Raw genomic sequence first — 13,340 nt, forward strand, 5'->3', positions numbered from 1 at the left:
TGTATCGAGAGGGCCGATCGGTTCCTGGAATAACCAGCACTAGGTTATTTTTTCAAAGTTAAATTTAAGCTGGATTACGTAAACACGGGTCTAAGATCCACATCAAGTAGTTAAAGCCTATGTGGACCAGGGGTGCGGTTTTCAAAGTTTCATTTATGCATGATATTCCGGATCCAAAAGGGTAACAATGGTATCTAGAAACCAATCCTTCTGGAAAACGCCCAATTCCAGGAACCATTCCAAGCTCGAGCAGCTCCGATAATATTTCGGGACCCCTACTAATTTCTTGCCGTCATTAGCTCTGAAAAGGCTATAGGGGGTATTAAAACGTCAATAAGTGGCAACGGAGTTCAGGGAAGTCGAACTGCGATATTTATAAAGAAGCACCCGATGATATTTGTTTCTAGAAGCAGAATTTGTGTTCAATCTAGACGATTACATATGTGCCTGAAATATGTAAACCTTATTTCGCTTCCGAAACTGATATATATGGAAGAGCACGGTAGACTGTTAAATCTCTGGTTTAATCAACACGTTCCAGCTATATCGCCACGAATACTAAACCGGCTGGCGTAACGAAAGCTTTTGTCCGATGACTAAATATTAGGATGAGTTGTAACCCCTCCTTAAATATCAGAAGGGACTGCTATTTCAACGCCTCAATAATTCCAGTCCCCAAGCAGTACGACAAACCGAGCCTGAAATCCAGCAATTGCAACCACGTTCACCAGGCAGTCTGGGCAGCCCCTGGTATTGTGTACGTACATATAAAGTGTACGTACATATAAAGTGCACGCGCACATTACCCCTTGGTTCTAACGCGGCCCCTATGAAAGTTTAACAAATCTAGGATAGCCTAGAATCTGCTCGTTTGGAGTCTATTATACTCGTGCAAGTTACACGGGTTAAAGTTTAGTAATTCCATCCTAAAACTCTCTTCGCTCTATGTGCCGGTCACAACCTCCAGAGCTATTATGAGGTTACATCATAATAGAAAAGTCCGCTGAGTCCGTTGTCACTGATAAATCGCTCATGCTCAAAGCTTTGCTAACAATCATTGCACGGTGTTGGTTTTCACCAATCCAGATTTTAGATCGATCAACAAGACGGACCTGATTTTAGATTAATTGGCAAGATGACCCGATTTTTTAAATTCCGGTTTCACTGAGCTCAATGTGTTTTACTCATTTTGCAGCCACATCTATACTGTGGGATGGATACTGCTAGCCAAAAGAGGTTTTTTTTTTTTTTCCTCGTAAAATATACACAAGGGTAGTCGGCGGCCTTATATACTGAGGCGGATACGATGTACCAGGGCGTCTGTCGATCGGAGGTAAGGAGATAACGATCGCTGATGTCCGTCAGGTTAAACGACACCTTTACTAAATATGCAGTACGATATGAATGGAATGAAATTCGTAATTCTGGCTAAAAAAATTTACAGCTATTCCTATATTGGCCATTTTCTAATACCGAAATCTTACACGTAACATTCTATTTCGAGTTAACTATAACCTGCCTTCATATTTCGTCACCAACCACAAGTAACACATTCACGTGTCATATACACGTGGCACACACCATTTACACCCCAACCCCCGACAGTTACAACCCTCACCCTGAAACTAGACACCTAACCCATTGACAAGGGTATTAAAATTTATCTCTCACTAACTACGCACCAGCTCAACCCCCGTAAATCATTCAACTCAATTTATTTAATTCCACCCAAAACGTAGCCCCGCAGCCTATCGGTCAAGAACGCCAATCAACCGCAAGAGTAAATCTTGCAACTGCTTCTTACCTTTCTTATTGCGCCAGATCTCGTGATTCGACTCGTCTGCGATGACCCACTCGATCAAGTTGCGGGACAAGTGGGTGATCTTGCGCTGCCACTCGCCCCAGCTCTCGGAGTTTTCAATCATGTACGACGAACTGATCACGCTCAACGGCAAGTCCTTGAAGTCCACGGCCTTGAGTTCGTTGTAGGAGAGAATGGAGGACGTCAATTGCTCCTGCAACCGGAAACGGACATTCTTCCCCTGGTACTTCATGTCACGGCCGTAGAGACGGTCGGCGGAGCCGTGCCGGTGTAGCAACCAGCCCGCGTGGAGACGGAGACCCAACGGCGATAAGATTCCGCTGATCCAGAGCCTGAGACCGTGCAACGGCCCCATAGACAGGATTTTTCCCAAGAGCGGGAACTTCTCGTCCCGTCGTCCGCCTCGATCGGGGCCATTATTGCCCCCGCCCGAGTTGTCCAACGGCGACTTCAACATCAAATCCTCGTGCCATGCATCAACAAGCAACACCGAATGGATCATCGCCGGGAAGCGGGACGCAAAAATGCGGGAATACAACCCACCAATGTCGTGCCCAACAAGCGTAAAGGGGCCGTGGATGTTCTGCCGGTCCAACGCCTGGAGCAAGTACTCCGCCACGATAGAAACAGAGGTGGGCGATGGAGCAGAATCCGAGAAGCCGTAGCCAGGGCGGTCCCACACGCAGTATCGGTCGATTTTGTTCAAGTTGTGGAGCTCCTTCACCCAGATGGAGAATTCTTCCGAAGAGGTCAATTGACCGGACTCAATGAGAATGATCGGCTGGGCGGAGCGCGAGGTGGTGTTTGTGACGTCACCGTAGCACGCAAGATGGACCTTAAATTGGTCATTTTCAATCGGAACCATCTCGCCCCACGGTCTTATACGTGAATCGTAGGCACGGAGCCAGAGCGTAAAGCTCAAGAGAACCACAATGGTCAATAGGAATGACCTGACAATAATACGGATGCTCACGACAAACATCTCGTAGATGGTCCGGCGGGTTTCTACTCTACCAGTGTATCTGATCTCCTGGTACCGCTTTCCACGGTCCACATACTTATCAAACAAGGCGCAGCCTGCGATCTGGATAATGGTCCAGAGGAGAATCGTCTCGCCGTTGAGACCAAACTGCTGCTTGAGATACAGAAGTGAGAAAACAACAAAAAAGTCAAAGGTGAGAAGGCCCGCTGTTGCATAACCGATGGTCCGTTCCACACGGCTAGGAATTTGAAACTGGAAGAGAGTGATGAGGTTGTTCACCAAAGCAATGACAATGAGGTTGAGCTCGACGTAGGCCTTTCCGCGACTGTGGAAACCAGGAATCTCGATAAAATCACTCACAAGAAGGCACACAAAGAGGATAGCATTGATGATAAGCGCTACAACCGTGACGAGGCGAATAAACTTGATCTGCGGCAAGTTGAGCGGGGAGACCTGCGGGTCGTCGGGCGAGAGCAACGGCCGGGAGTGGTTGTGATGATTGCTGCTTCCAGGAAGTAGGTCAGCTGATGTAATACTATTAGTGGAGATGGAAACGTTGCTGTTTCTTCGGCCGCGCCGGGGCGAGTCATTCAACAATGGCAGGGTTTCAGAGGCAGTTTCAGCTGAGTTAGCTATTTCAGACATAGAGGGCAGGGATATTGAAACTATAAGGATCAAAAGTTATCTAAACTCAGGCCTCAAAGGGGTCTACCTATGGTTTTGCAGCAATTACGTTGATGAAAGTTCTGCCTTGGGTTGAGGCCTGAGAGCAAACGACATGTGAGGCAAGATATGAGCTGCAGGAAACAGCAATCTCCTGTATATGCATGTGCCACAATAATGCGCCACAATAATGCGCCACCATTTAGAAAAGACAAACTAAATGAATGGTGGAAACAGGGGGTCATTTTTCAAGCCTACTCAGTGGTTATTGGTCATACCTCGTTACTCTTTCAAATATAACTCCAAGCAACTAGCCCTAACTGTGATCTAGCAAATGTAGAAGAGGCTAACATCGAGTCTGGGCGAAAACACGAGCCGACAACTGCTCTACCCCCTCCCCTTCGTTTTAGCTCCAAGAACCGTTTAAAACCAACACCTCTGTTATAAAACCTAGTGCTTAAAAAATAGCACCAACAGTGGGATTACACTTTTGGATGGAGGCTCGAGCTATTAAAAAGTCCGTCAAAGTGTCTCTTTCCCGTGACCCTACCAGTACCGCATATTTATCAGTACAGGATAGCTGAGACAGAAGACCGTTCCAACATAGCACGTGACAAGAAAGTTAGAACTAACGTCAGATCGGCTATTAATGCGCAATGACATAACTCTGCACTACAGCAACACAGCCCAGACGAAGTCTATCTGTTCTATATTCACTACTTCTATTTCATAAAGACCGATGTTTTAATTAACAGAGATAGGGTAGGTCATGGTCAATCCATATGGTGGATGAATTTCTGGTATTAATGCCGTATTGTCCGATAATACAAACAGAGGCCGCCAAAACCCCCCCCCCCCCCTTAACGTAGCTCGCGCATCCCATTCCGGTAGATAATTCGCCCAATTCGCTCTTCCACGTGACACAAAACGTGATGTCAGCCGCAAGACCCCTAAATGCAGTAACGTTGTTGCACAATATGCCCAGAAATTCCTGCATTGGGACTTAGGGGGGACGCGACGCAATTACAGAAAAACTCTTCTATTACAACCGATTCTATTTTAAGATTCAGTAAATCACCGTTAATCTGCCCAGCTACATACTACAGCCCCCCCCCCCACACAAACCATCCACGCGCTACCCAGATACAGCCTACTCACCTAACCCCATCCCAACAGATACATCGTTACGCCGGTCCAATCTTTGTGATGTCGTCGCCCAGCTCCCCCACCGCCAAGCCGAGCCTCGTGGGCTGGTTCAAAAACCTCACACAGCTCAAGCTGAACGAGTCCGTCGATAGCCCCTTTGTCGATACCGGCAACTTGCTTGATGCAGCCATCACGCCTACAACAGAGCTGTTCCCAGAAGCGCGCGCGACAACGCCAGACCCGCGCGTGAGTCCGCGCAAACCACGTCTGCGGCGAAACCTGCACCACCGCAGGTTTCTGTTCGGGCGAGAAAAAGACGACGCATGCGCATCCCCGCCGCGCTACCTCTCACCGCTGCCGCCGTCACACGAGCACCGCCTCTTGCGGCCAATCATGAAACACCGTGCGCGCTCTTCGTCCAACGTCAAGGCGCCCACGGATCTTGCACGCCTCCGCGAGCAGCGCGATTCCTTTGCCGACGGCGCAGCACACAAGCAATTCCTCTCTGCCCACGATAGCCAAGTGTTTGGGGTGCCTCTTGAGGAGTCCGTGCGGGTGGCCGGGGTGGGTATCTCGCTCCAGGCGCCGCAACCCGGCGAGCTCGTATTGTACGGCTCGATTCCGATGGTGGTGGCAAACTGCGGGCGGTTTCTCAAGAAGAATGCGCTCGAGGTGGAGGGGATTTTCCGGATAGGTGGAAGCTCCAAGCGAGTCAAGGAACTCCAGTTTGTGTTCAGCTCCCCGCCGAACTATGGGCGAAACCTTGATTGGGAACTCGGGGGGTACCACGTGCACGATGCGGCGTCGCTTCTCCGGCGGTACTTAAACTCGCTCCCGGAGCCGTTAGTGCCGTTAGAGATGTACGAGGAGTTCCGGGTTCCGATTATGGGCCGGCTGGCGCTCCGGGAGAGACTACGTAAGGCAAAGGGCGAGGCCTCGTCAGAAGCCGAGCCAGCCTCGTCGCAGGCTTCGCCGGAACCCTTGCCTGAGACCATGGCCCCGGTCTCGCCTGAGGCTTCTGCCTCGGCCCGGCATATCCTCCTTGGCGAAATCAACTCCGCGCTCGCCGACTACAAGACCCTCCTCAACCGCCTCCCGCCCACCAACAAACAGGTTATTTTGTACCTCCTTGACATGCTCAACCTCTTTGCCATGAACTGCAAGGCCAACTTGATGCACGCCAAGAACCTCGCCGCCATTTTCCAGCCATCGTTGCTCAGTCACCCCAATCACGACCTCGATCCAAGCGAGTACGACAATTCCCGGCCGGTGGTGGAGTTTTTGATCCAGTACGCCGACCGTTTGTTGCCGAATTTAACCAAGAGTGACGCTCCCCAGGGACCCAACCGAAAGCATAGCAAATCGCTTCCGTCACGCAATGCTGATTCAGAGATTATTCTGAAGATCCGCAGCGGGGTTAGAATCGACAAGCTTCTTGATGATGAGGAGGACGATGGGACGAGGGTGTTAATGCGGGATGTGATCGGAGAGGCGATGACAGGCCAGATGCCACAGGGTGTGGCTCCAGAGAATGTCCCAGACTTTATCACCGGCGAGGACCCAAAGGAAAATCCGGTACAGGGGAACGAAATCGAAGTTGTAAACAAATCAGAAGCTGCTGAAAAAACCGTTACGAAGGAAACAAGAGAGACTACGGATGAGATTACAGGCAAGAGAGTTCCAGAGATTACCATTGGAGAGAAAACTGTTGCGGATGAAAGGACTCCTGTACTGCAAATTGAAGCAGAGACGCCTTCACAAGCATTTCTGGGATCTGCTGAAACAGCTATCCCATCTACTGGAACGGTCGTTGCTGAAGATGAAAAGAGCAAGCCTATTACTAAAGGCGATGAATAGTGTCCCTCGGCTTGGTTTCATATTCCAATGATCTTACGCATTGTGACATTTCCATGACGTTTGATCCTCCGCGCCTGATCGGCCCACTATTTGCACGAATTGCTGTTAGTGTATCCATTGAGATACATCTCTGGTTGGAGAATTGTACTTAGAGCAGTGGATGGCAGAACCCCGGCTATAATCCTAGTTTATTCGTACAAATCCTTGCTGCTCTGTTGATTGGCCTATCCTTCGTTTATCCGATACATGCCACCTGTCCGTTGTTGGCTCTAATTACCCTAAGCTTGCATAAACAGCGACACAACACCACTCTCTAACAGTTTCTGTAACCAGTACTTTGCTATTTGGACAAATCCAGACATCGTTACTAAGATAGCTGTTCAGGCATTCCATGCCCCGCCCTGAGAAACTTTATCCATCCTGTGGAATAGGTCTTTGATATCTAATTTAGTATGGAGTAATATAACACAAGTCCTTTAATTCACTGGCAATCATTCACCATCCTGCGAATGGCGAGTAAAAGAGCTAAGCTCGCATTCTCCCCATTTGAGGTCCTCTGATATGTCTCTAATAGCTTATTTCGCCCTTTCAAAATAATTAAAGGTTATTTATGCAAACTACAAGCGCTTAGGTGGCATACTTTTAGCTAATTCACGTATCGCAGTCTTGGCTTGCACGCTCACTTCGCTCTTGTGAAAAGATCTACACCCCTGCCCTGAGCACCCCCGCCTCCAATCTCTCCTGAGTTACCTCTTTCGAATCGGTCAATACCCCGGCAGTGGTCAACACTTGTGCAGTCTTGGTCACCACGGCCTCCCAGTCAACCGCACCCACATTCTCACTAAACCTGACCGTCTTGATCCAGGCTCTGGCGTCCTTTTCAGAATAGTCCAAATTCTGGTGGATGTACTCAATCGCCTCCTCTTGGTGCTCCTGGAAGTGAGTTACCCCCTGTTGGAGCGCTTTCAAGAAGCCCCGCAAGGCCTCTTTCTGAGTGTCCACTACATCGCTTCGGGCGGTGATGACCCAGCTTGGCCACGGGGTGTAGATCACACCGATCTGCTTGATTTCACCAGAGTCGTAATACTTCTTTGAGGTGAAGTACTCCCACATAAATGCGTCACTGTGCTCGACCTCAGTGGAGACCAAGTTGACCGAGTCTCTCAAGTGCTTAAAGGTGTGGCAGATCGGGAAACCCGCGTAGTACGGGGTAGAAAACTGGGATTGCAACGCAAGCACAAAAGACATCACGTAGGAGCCGGAACCGATACGCGAAACACCAATCTTCTTGCCCTGCAACTGCAAGGCACGCGTCAACTCCGCGCGCGCGGCGCCAGTGCTGATTGCCCAACAAAGCGGGGAAGACACGTACGTCCCGACGGTTTTGTAGGTGTCATTACCCTTGGCAGTACCCGCAATAAAGGCCTCGGTCAAGCCGATGGCAATATCAATGGTCTTTTCGCCCAAGCACTGGATCAAGTGCCCGGAGCCGGACGGAAATGGCACCAATTCCACGGTGAGGCCTTGCTGGGCAAAATACTGGTGCGTCTGAGCGAACTGGATGGGCGTGGAAAAGTGTTCTGGCACGTAGCCGACCCTGAATGACATGGATGGTATTAATTGATGGTGCATAGAAAAGGAAATAAGGGGAAGCAGAGATTGAAATTTCATTCTCCGTACCGGTGAATTGTGGTAATCCAGAGGCCCACTACAATCACGTGATGGAGGGGCATGTGTAGACATGGAGCAAAGGCTGAGGGGTGGTCCAGATCTGGAAAAAAAAAAAAAAAAAACTGATTTCTTATCCGCCTCGGGTTTTGATATTGAACTTGGAAACATATTTTAATTCTGGTGAGTTGCCCTTGTCCAATCAATGATAGAGGGGGGACTAAACCGTCGGAAACTGGGAGCTGCTAATGTTAACCTCTGAAGTTGGAAGCCTGAACTGGAGGCTGGACTTGAGACTTTAACTTTGTCAGGATATATTTAATTAAGGAGCATATATTTTGAAGCCTTGGGTTAAGGCTTCTCTAGGGGAGGGGGTACAGGAGATTTCATTTGAACCATAATAGCTGTTAAATAATCGGTCCCTCCTTCCTGCCCGCTGTGTACTGCTAAATAATCGCCTGGTCAGATCTTTACGGCGGTGTACTAACCCGGTGATATTGCACCCCATGAGGCAAATTTCCTCCGAAACCTTTAAATTTTATCTCTAGCGGATCCTCAAATAATAAAAGTTACCTATTTTAACCTCATCTCGTTTCACTGTGCATCTTTCTCTCTTTATTCCCAATGGAGCAACGTCTCTCTTTGATTTAGCCACTCTGAACTCCCCCGGCATATCTTCAGCACAACCGTGTCTGAATACATCAAACGTTAATAATAAAAATTGATTATCAGTATAACAGCCAGTCGTTTATTTCCGATTACCGATAATTCGAGAGATATTACGGGGGAAACGGCCTTGTTCGCCGCATCGCCTTACGTTAACGTGCCCCTACCGGCCATACACCTCTTTTTCGTCGGCCAGCCATTAAATAAACTCCACTGCTTGCTGAAGCACTTCATCCCATCAGTCTCCACCCATCCCATACCCTCGCCATGTCTATACAACTTAGAAACGGCTTTGAAAATGAACCCATTGACCGCATCCTAGAAGATCTCTTGGCGCGGTTTGTCATCAACTGCCCACCCGAGGACTTGTCATCCATCGAACGTGTCTACTTCCAGATCGAGGAGGCGCACTGGTTCTACTTGGACTTTATCTTGCAAGTCAACCCCAAACTCCTGTCAATGAAGATGAAAACCTTTTCCACGGAAATCTTAAAGAAGTGCCCGCTTTTGTGGAAGTGGGGTGACCCCGATGTGGCCATCAACACGTTCAACAACTACAAGCGGCGCATCCCAGTTAGAGGTGCGTGCTTGTTCAATGCAGCGTGCGACAAAGTTTTGTTGGTGAAGGGGACCGAGTCGCGGTCCTGGAGTTTCCCTAGGGGGAAAATTGGCAAAGATGAGACTGACACCGAATGTTGTTTGCGTGAAATCAAGGAGGAGATCGGCTACGACGCCAGCAACCAGATGGACGAGGAGTCGTACGTCGAGAGAACCATCCAGGGGAAAAACTACAAAATCTACATGTTGAAAAATATCCCGGATGATGTCCAGTTTGTGCCAGAGGCGCGAAACGAAATCTCGGAGATCAAGTGGTTTGACTTCAAGAAGTTGGTCAAAAAGTGCCGTGCCAGCCCAAAGGGCTTTTTCCTCGTGGGCAATATGTTGCAGCAGATGATCCAGTATAATAAGAAGCAGAAGGGTGGTTTTGGCGAGGAGGAGTTGAAGCGCGACGCGGAGCGGAAGTTGAAGGCGTTGCTAGGTATCAAGGGGCAGCCAGAGGGGAATGTCGATGCGGGAAGAGAAATCTTGAACATGTTGACCAAGGGGAGTGAGGCCCCGCAGTTCCAGCCTCCACAGTTTTTCCAGCCACCCGCTCCGGGTGGAGTAATGGTGCCGAATTTTGCCCCGAACATGCCGTTCCATCCATTCCATCCAGGCATGATCATGCCTTTCCCAATTGTGCCGATGATTCCACCACATCCTTACAGCGCAACACCCCAGTTGCATCAACAGCAATTGCATCACTACAGCCCAGAGGCCGTCTTGGTGCAGCCAAACGCCTCTGGGCAGGACCAAACCCATGGTCAAAATCATGGCCAAACCCATGGCCAAGCCCAAAATCAGAGCCAAAACCAAATTCTGAACCAACCGCAGCCCCACGCCCAAACTAACCACGGCCGTGTAGACACGACCAACTCGAGGGAATTATTGCAATTGCTCTCCAATAGGACAATATTGCAGTTGCTCTCCAAGGAACCAAAAGAGGCCAAACTGAACGGCTCCGACTTGTTATCCATATTAAAGGGGGGGCCACTTAAGCCAAAAAACACCCTGAGTGACTCTCACGAGTTGCTAGGCTTGTTGAAGAAGGTCAAAGGCCTTGAAACACCAGCACCCTTGGAAAGAAAGAATAGCGCCATTCAGCAGGCCAGAAAGCAGAGCGTAATTTCTCCACCATCCCCGCCGTTTGCCCCGTCCCATGCTTCTGAGAAGTTTGGGGATGATGAGTACAGCGATTACGAGGACTACGAAGACGCTGAGGGACATATTTCTGGGTACGAAAACCGCTCCTTCGATCACTTTGAGATCGACAGCGACTACGAGCATTACCAAAGTGACGAAGAAGAGGGTGAAGTGGAAGAGGATGAGGTAGAGGATGCCCCTAGAACGCCCATCACCCCCGGAGGTGGGAAACACAACTACAACAATAATGTTGCAAGCAACGGTCACGGTTATGTTACAAACAACGGTAACCATGCTGGGACTAGCCACGACCATGGTGGTGGCATTGTCAACGCCTTCCAAGCTCCACACGTTGGTATCTCGCAGGTCCAAGCTCCAAAGAAGAAGTTTACGTTGTTAAAGCGAGGCCAAGATATCTCTGCGGTCGATTCTGCAGCGCAGGATGCCACGCCAGAGGCCACGCCACAAGGTTCCAACCCGTTGTTGGAGCTCTTGGAGAAAAAGAGCCAGGTGTCCCACGAACCAGCCCCGGCCGTCAGACTCCCAGACGCCGAGACAAAGACCAGCAACCCGTTATTGGACTTGTTGAAAAGAAACCAGTCTGGAGCGCCTTCAGCCCACGAACCAACTGCCCCAACCAGCTTGTTGAACTTGCTAAAAGGCGGCCCTCAGGCCAATCCTCAGGCCAACCCTCCGAATGCTGGAAACGCCATGGCCATGAACAACATTGGTCTCATGAATAGCGGGCACACCTCCAGAAACCCCGTTGACGAGTTCATTCAGAGTCACACCAGGATCGACAACTCGGCTTCGTCTGGCAGCAACATCACGCCTGATGTCTCCTCCACTGGTATCAGTGCCAAAGCGCCTGAAGACCCAGCAATCATGACCTTCAAGTCCAGCGGCAGCGCCCCACAGTCCTCGCAAAGCGAGTACAGTAACCCGTTGTTATCCTTGTTAAAACAATCCTCCCAGGGTGCTCAGCCACCGCTGCAAGGCCGCCCGGTTCCGATTTCGCTCGACGCTTTGGAGGCATCACTCTCCCCATCCCACGTCCCGTTGCCGGACTCTGCTTTTGCATCGCCACAGCCTCAGCACCAGCAGTTTGATTTGAGAAACAATGCCAGCAACGGCCACGCCACTTCCTTGTTGGGGTTGTTGAAGGGCAACACTGGTCTCTAGGGCTGGCGGGTTGAGCTAATAAATGTTTAATGTGGATTGGATGTAGAAGCGGCGCGTTATTTCCAGGTATACTCTATCTGATTCGGTAGGGCGCTAATATAACCGTCCCTGTAGAAAATGATGCTGCGAGTTTCCTATGGACAGTGCTAGAAATTTGCGTAGCCGTGGTTTCCATCTCAATGATACTCAACTAGTTCCTAATCCTTTGGGATATGCATTATAGCTGGTGCTAGTGCACATAGTCCTGTCGACTATCACTCCATATAAACGATGTAGTTTTGATGCGCCAGGGAGCCAGCTTACAGTGCTTTGTTTAAAATAAACCTGCAGTTAGCTTTCATATTCGTCAGGTATTTCTCAGTCACTATATATTATAAAACATTAATGGAAGAATCTGTCCATACAGTTTATAATATATTGATGACGCTCCAAATAGGATCTTGGAGTTCGAGTGGTATTGAAGCAGGACAATTAAACACGGTATTTGACGGGTTTCCAGGGTTCCACTAGGGCTTATCCAAATGTTGAATGCCACGTGGGGCCTATTTGATGTTTTGGCAGGATAGCGTGGCTTCATCTCAAATATTCCTGGCCATTGGTTAGAATTAATTTGGCAAGCTTCGATGAGTAAAGGCTAGTAAAGTTTTAGCCGGTGTATTAACAGGTACAGCGTGGTAACAGGATTGCTGGTAACAGGATTGCTGGTAACAGGATTGCTGGTACCAGGTTGATACAAGTTCTGCGTGACCAGTATTGTTTACTCGCCTTGATGAAAGCATAAAAGTAAATCTATCATGGCTCAGCTATTCTCAGAGATTGGAGGTCTGTTAAATACTAAATGACGCTGGTAGCGTTTGCTATCCTTTCTTCCAGCTCCCAGAAACGACTCGCCTGTTTGTTCGTGTAAGGGGTGTGTTTAAGCTATCGGTCATCCTCAAGGAAACCAGGGCCTGCCTTGGAGTCTCCAATCCAGTGTAATTTTTAGCGTTGATACTGCTTCAGATTTAAATCTGCAGTCCAGTCTAGATCCTTTACTCTCCGAACCCAGAAAGGACAAATTTGGCTACGAAACATTGTGAAGTCCCTCGAGTCGGTATCAGCTTCTCCTGCTGCCTCTAATTTACGGGGGAAATACTTTTTAATACAAAGCACACAGTTTATTACCGGTACTGACATGCACGAGTCGCACAAACATGGTTTGCTCAGACACTTGGTCAAAAAGCACTAGAGATATCAATCACCAGTAACTCAAGATGGTAGCCTGATGTAGCTAGGACAGAGAGTGACAAATCTTTCTTGTACAGCTTACAGTTAGACAAAAAAGAAAGCCTACATTCAATTTCAATAAGTTTATATTTCGTAACTCAGAATAGAAGTGTTCCTACGCATATATAAACTCGCAGATCTTCTTTAACACGAGTTAATCCAAGTGGTGAAAGTAGAAGTCTCGGTAACGGTAAAAATGCCGTTAGAGGACGACGCAGAAGGGGTTGGAGTAGCGGAGGAAGTTGGAGCAGCAGACGAAGCTGGAGCAGAAGAGGAAGTTGGAGCAGCGGAGGAGGCTGGAGCAGCGGAGGAGGTTGGAGCAGCAGACGAAACTGGAGCAGCGGA

The 13,340-nt window shown here is 49.0% G+C and overlaps 6 protein-coding genes across 6 annotated transcripts in view; 3 read left to right on the top strand and 3 right to left on the bottom strand.

The window, feature by feature from the left end:
• The first annotated feature begins 468 nt into the window (after positions 1-468).
• BABINDRAFT_163889 (uncharacterized protein) lies at positions 469-869 on the top strand. Its single transcript, XM_019130166.1, has one exon. The coding sequence runs from the start codon at positions 609-611 to the stop codon at positions 786-788; it is 180 nt and encodes a 59-aa protein (XP_018982313.1). The 5' UTR covers positions 469-608; the 3' UTR covers positions 789-869.
• A 603-nt stretch (positions 870-1,472) lies between these two features.
• Positions 1,473-3,566, bottom strand: BABINDRAFT_163890 (uncharacterized protein). Its single transcript, XM_019130167.1, has one exon. The coding sequence runs from the start codon at positions 3,447-3,449 to the stop codon at positions 1,749-1,751; it is 1,701 nt and encodes a 566-aa protein (XP_018982314.1). The 5' UTR covers positions 3,450-3,566; the 3' UTR covers positions 1,473-1,748.
• Positions 3,567-5,006: 1,440 nt separating this feature from the next.
• BABINDRAFT_42451 (uncharacterized protein) lies at positions 5,007-5,942 on the top strand (the record flags this gene model as incomplete). Its single annotated transcript, XM_019132071.1, has 2 exons — positions 5,007-5,489; positions 5,628-5,942. Coding segments are annotated over 2 exons (798 nt in total), but the record flags the coding sequence as incomplete, so codon positions are not given.
• Positions 5,943-7,172: 1,230 nt separating this feature from the next.
• Positions 7,173-8,078, bottom strand: BABINDRAFT_42422 (uncharacterized protein; the record flags this gene model as incomplete). The annotated part of the gene is made up of 1 exon (XM_019132068.1): positions 7,173-8,078. The coding sequence occupies one exon, from the start codon at positions 8,076-8,078 to the stop codon at positions 7,173-7,175; it is 906 nt and encodes a 301-aa protein (XP_018982316.1).
• A 963-nt stretch (positions 8,079-9,041) lies between these two features.
• On the top strand, positions 9,042-12,119 carry DCP2 (decapping enzyme complex catalytic subunit). The gene has a single exon (XM_019130168.1). It carries the CDS (start codon positions 9,072-9,074, stop codon positions 11,727-11,729), a length of 2,658 nt encoding a protein of 885 aa, XP_018982317.1. The 5' UTR covers positions 9,042-9,071; the 3' UTR covers positions 11,730-12,119.
• A 1,102-nt stretch (positions 12,120-13,221) lies between these two features.
• BABINDRAFT_15857 (uncharacterized protein) overlaps positions 13,222-13,340 on the bottom strand; it is a gene marked incomplete at its 3' end in the record, with an annotated part of 2,146 nt that continues 2,027 nt past the window's right edge. The window contains exon 2 of the mRNA XM_019127294.1: positions 13,222-13,340. Within this exon, the coding sequence (XP_018982318.1) occupies positions 13,223-13,340 (118 nt within the window).

The sequence above is a fragment of the Babjeviella inositovora genome, assembly GCF_001661335.1.
Source record: "Babjeviella inositovora NRRL Y-12698 unplaced genomic scaffold BABINscaffold_19, whole genome shotgun sequence".
Taxonomy (NCBI): domain Eukaryota; kingdom Fungi; phylum Ascomycota; class Pichiomycetes; order Serinales; genus Babjeviella; species Babjeviella inositovora.

Bases quoted from the DNA above. Each gene is read 5' to 3' on its own strand.
- DCP2 (XM_019130168.1), top strand. From the start codon at position 9,072: ATGTCTATACAACTTAGAAACGGCTTTGAAAATGAACCCATTGACCGC.
- BABINDRAFT_163890 (XM_019130167.1), bottom strand. From the start codon at position 3,449: ATGTCTGAAATAGCTAACTCAGCTGAAACTGCCTCTGAAACCCTGCCA.
- BABINDRAFT_163889 (XM_019130166.1), top strand. From the start codon at position 609: ATGAGTTGTAACCCCTCCTTAAATATCAGAAGGGACTGCTATTTCAAC.